The sequence below is a fragment of the Dipodomys ordii genome, unplaced genomic scaffold, assembly GCF_000151885.1.
Source record: "Dipodomys ordii isolate 6190 unplaced genomic scaffold, Dord_2.0 Scaffold26, whole genome shotgun sequence".
Taxonomy (NCBI): Eukaryota; Metazoa; Chordata; class Mammalia; order Rodentia; family Heteromyidae; genus Dipodomys; species Dipodomys ordii.
This window is the reverse complement of record NW_012267242.1, coordinates 15,607,798-15,612,479: the sequence shown is the minus strand read 5'-3', so window position 1 is coordinate 15,612,479 and position 4,682 is coordinate 15,607,798. Positions and strand designations below refer to the sequence as shown.

The 4,682-nt window shown below is 40.5% G+C and overlaps 1 protein-coding gene across 1 annotated transcript in view; it reads left to right on the top strand.

The window, feature by feature from the left end:
• Gon4l (gon-4-like (C. elegans)) overlaps positions 1-4,682 on the top strand; it is an 85,515-nt gene that overhangs the window by 50,558 nt on the left and 30,275 nt on the right. Inside the window, exon 17 of the mRNA XM_013015036.1 lies at positions 1,397-1,541. Within this exon, the coding sequence (XP_012870490.1) occupies positions 1,397-1,541 (145 nt within the window). The remainder of the gene's footprint in view (positions 1-1,396; positions 1,542-4,682) is intronic.

Here is a 4,682-nt window from a genome sequence, read left to right as displayed (position 1 = left end):
AATTAGACACAAAGTTAGAGATGTTACGCATTTGCCAAATATATAACCTTATAACTAAGTGTAAGTTTAATTTCTATTTTTCATTGGCTTAGTGTTTATATATATATGTGTGTGTGTATGTATGTATATTTCCTTTCTTCCTCAAGGTAAATATTTCTTCTGACTTATTTCCTAATATAGTAAATCAGTTGTGGCTTATTTTGGATTTAGGTTTGTGTTTGGGCTTTTCTTTCAAGTTGAATATAGTTAAATTTAAGTGTATTCGGTCAGACTGATTACCACCTTCTTTAATTAGTGTAGCTGTGTATTGGTAATAAGAACTTCATTTAATACAAACTGTAGTAATGACTTTTACATTTACAGCCATGTGTTTTTCCTCTGGACATACAGAAAGAATATTAATACAAAGAGAAGTATGGATAGAGTAATTCATGTTTCTGGAAAGGTGTAGGCTCCTAAAACTGAGAAGCTTAGGGGGACAGAATCAGATGTACTGTCCCATTAATTTCATGGTTTTCTTGTTCTCAACCTTAGGAATAATATGGGTGAATTTAATAAAAAGTAAGTAAGAATCAGATAAAATGACACAGGCTTGTAATCCCAGCACTTTGGTGGCTGAGGCACAAGGGCCCCGAGTTTGAGGCTAGCCTACAAACAAAAGCCAAGCACTTGTGGCTCATGCCTGTAATCTCAACTACTCAGTACGCTGACACCTGGAGGATCAAGTAGCCTGAGCAGAAAAATCCACAAGACCCCATCTCCAAGGCATGATTCTGATCAAGAAGTATTGTGCTCAAACTAACATGTTGAATTGAAACCTTTTGTACAACTACTTAAAGATAATAAATTAATTGTATAAGTCTCTAGCTCCAAAATAAACAGCAAAAAGCCAGCATGGTTCAAGTGGTAGAGCACCAGCTGATCAAGCTTGAAGCCCTGAATTCAACAATACACAAAGCAACAGCAACAAAAAGTTGGAATACCAGACTTGTGAGGGAGATTAAAGAAGTTAGAATCTTGTCCTAGAAGAGAGAAAACATTATTGAAAGTCTCTTATTATTCAAGGAATTAAAAGTGCAAAGTGGTAAACATTTTTTAAGCATATACTATATGCTAGGTATTGCTAGGTACTGTCTAAGTGTTTATGTTATTAGTATGTTAACATGTTCCACACAGGAAGGATAGGAGTATCAACTTATACTGACATTGGTTGGTACTACTTTTAGGCCTAGGTTAAGTTGAGGAGGATTGGAAACTATTTTGAGGAAGTTACGTAAGTGGGAACAGGTCAGATTAGATAAGGACAGTTCTACCTGAATGCGAACTGCATTCACAAACTTTGGAAAGCTATCTTTGGTCCTAGTATTCTATTTATCAGAGATATTTTCTCTTTCAGCTGGTGAATTTCCCTGTTTGCCAAAGCAAGTAGCTTGGATACTGGCCACAAGCAAGGTTTTCATGTATCCTGAGCTACTTCCAATATGTTCGCTGAAGGCAAGTAATCCTCAGGATAAGATCATCTTCACCAAAGCTGAGGACAAGTAAGTTTACTGTGGAGTATTGAAAGAAGAAAGTATACCAAAGGGAATAAAGGGTTTTTTGATTTTTTTTTTGGTGATACTGGGAATTGAATTTATGCCCTGGTGCTTGCTTGCTGGTGGGCATTGTATCACTTGAATCATGCCTCTAGTCCAGTCCTTTATTTTTGAGCAGTAGCAGAAAGATACGTGTGTGTGTGTGTGTGTCTGTGTGTCTGTGTGTTTGGGTACTAGGGTTTAACTCAGTGCTCCTTCAACTACTTGAACTATGCCTCCAGGTCTTAATCACTAAATTCTAATCTATACAACTGAAAAAAAGAATTACTCTTCCTGGGCATGGTGGCTCTAACCTATAATCGTAGCTACCTGGAAGGTAGAAGTTGAAGGGTATGGTTTGAGGCGAGCCCTGGTCAAGAAGTTTGCAACCCTCTATCTCAATCAGTGGCTAGACATCTGGCATATGCCACCTGGTATTTCAGCTACAGCTGGGTGAAGTAGCATGTACCTGTCATCCCCAGTGACAAGGGGAAACACAAGTAGTTGGATCAAAGCTCTGACTAACCTAGTCATTAAAATCAAGACCCTAAGGGCTGGGAATATGGCTTGGTGGTGGAGGGCTTGCATAGCATGTATGAAGCCAAGGGTTTGATTCCTCAGTACCACATAAACAGAAAAAGCCAAAGTGCACTGTGGCTCAAGTGGTAGAATGCTAGCCTTGAGCAAAAGAAGTTCAGGGACAGTTACGAGGCCCTGAGTTCAAGCCCCAGGACTGGAAAAACAACAACAACAACACACATACACACACACACACACACACACACACACACACACACCAAAAACAAAGCAAAACAAAAAAACCCACAAGACCCTACCTTGAAAATACCAGTGCAAGAAAGCCATGGCTCAGTGGTAGAATACCGGCTTAACAAGTATGAGGTCCTTAGTTCAACAGTTAATATTGTCAGAGAGAGAGAAAAAAAGAATTAGTCTTCATGCCTGATGAAAGTCAGAAATTGTGTTTCTCAGTATTGATTTTCCCTTCTATGTTTAGAACATTTACTCCCTCTAGTGAATTAAAGTCAAGGTATTTGAAGAGGGAGGAAGATCAAAGGCAGAATTTTATGCCTCTAACCTTTGCAGTACTACTTATAAAGAAATTAGTAAGAAGTAGCAATAACTCAATGGACAGTAAATCTTCCTTTCCTCCCTAGCTTAGTTTTAGCAAGTATTTAAAGTATGGAGAAATGGAGAAATAGAGAAACATTTCCTAGAAGTGGTGATGTGGCTCAAGTGGTAAAGAGCTAGCCTTGAGCTGAAGGGCTGAGGGACAGCGCCCAGACCCAGAGTTCAAAGCCCCACGACAGACCAATAAATAAATAAATGAATGAATGAATATGAATGAATGAATGAATAGTTGGTATGAGAAACATTTCCTACTCCCCATGCAGGAAATAGCAATAAAAGACTGCTGATAGCAAATTTTGATCAGCTCAAATACAAAAGAGATTTCTTTCTTCCTTTATTTCTTTTTTTGTGTTGTTCCTTGGTCTTGAACTCAGGTCCTGGGTGCTGTCCTAAGCTTTTATGCTCAAGACTAATGCTCTGCCATTAGAGCTACAGCTCCGTTTCTGGCATTTTGGTGATTAATTGGAGATAAGAGTCTCACAGACGTTTCTGCGTGGACTGGCGTATCTGTGATCCTCAGATCTCAGCTTTCTGAGTAGTTAGGATTATAGTTGAGAGCCAATGGTGCCTGGCTAACTCAGCTTCTTTTGTTGAGATGGTATCCTGGACAGGATGATAGGTTTAAATCAGTGTGCACAGCTGTTGGTTAGGAAGCAGATCTTGTAAACTTTCTGCCTGGGCTGCCCTGGAGTATCCTTCTACAAAGCTAGGATAACATGTACATGCCACTGTGCCAGCTATTTATTGAGAAGTAGTCTTGCAAACTTTTCTGCCTGGGCTGATCTTGAATGGTGATCCTCCCAATCTCAACTTCCCTAGTAGTAGACATAGGTGAGTCACTTCTGTCTGCCTGCGTTCCTTCCTTCCTTCCTTCCTTCCTTCCTTCCTTCCTTCCTTCCTTCCTTCCTTCCTTCCTCCCTCTGTCCCTCCTTCCCTCCCTCCCTCCCTTTCTCTGTCTCTCTCTCTGTCTCTCTGTCTCTTTCTCTCTCTGTCTCTTTCTCTCTTTGTCTTTCTTGTCAGTCACAGGTCTTGAACTCTGGGCCTGGGCACTGTCCAGCAGCTTTTCAGTTCAAGGCTAAAACTCTACCACTTGAGCCATGGTGCCACTTCTGGTTTTCTGATTGGTTTATTGGAGATAAGAGTCTCATGGCCTGGCCTTTCTGTCTGGGCTGACTTTGAACCTCAGTCCTCAGATCTCAGCCTCCTGTGTAGCTAGGATTACAGGCATGAACCATCGCTGCTCAGCTCTGCATTTCTTGTATGACTACTACTAACAATTTTATGTTTTGCCTTTTTAAAAAACTTTTTATTGTTATTATAAAGGTGATGTACAGAGGGGTTAAAATTACATAAGTCAGGTAAAGAGCACATTTCTTTTTGGGTAATGTCACTCATTCCTTTGCTCTTTCTCTTCTCCTCCCATCCCCACCTATAAATTGTATAGTTCATTTTCAACATACTGTCCAATGAGTACCAATACTGCATTTGTTCACCCTTTGTCTCTCCATACACACCCAAAGACATGTAAATGAATAAACAGTACAAAAAGGAATGATAAGAAAAAAACAAACCAGAAAAGACCTCTTGTTTTCATTTCCTGGAGTTCATTTCATTAAATATTTTGTTTTTTGATTTTTGTTTTTTTTGGGTTGTGGGACTTGAACTCTGGGCTTGGGAGCTCAAGGTTAGTGCTCTTGAGCCACAAGGCCACTTCTGGGTTTCTAGTGGTTAATTGGAGATAAGAGTCTCATGGGGACTTTCCTGCCCAGTCTGGCTTTGAACTGCCATCCTCAGTAGCTAGGATTACAGGCGTGAGCCACTGGCGCCCAGCTTCAATAAATATTTTGTGGGGGGTCCGGTCATGGGGCCTGAACTCTGGGCCTGGGCACTGTCCCTCAGCAATTCAGCTCAAGGTTAGCGCTCTACCACTTGAGCCACAGCACCACTTCCGGCTTTTTT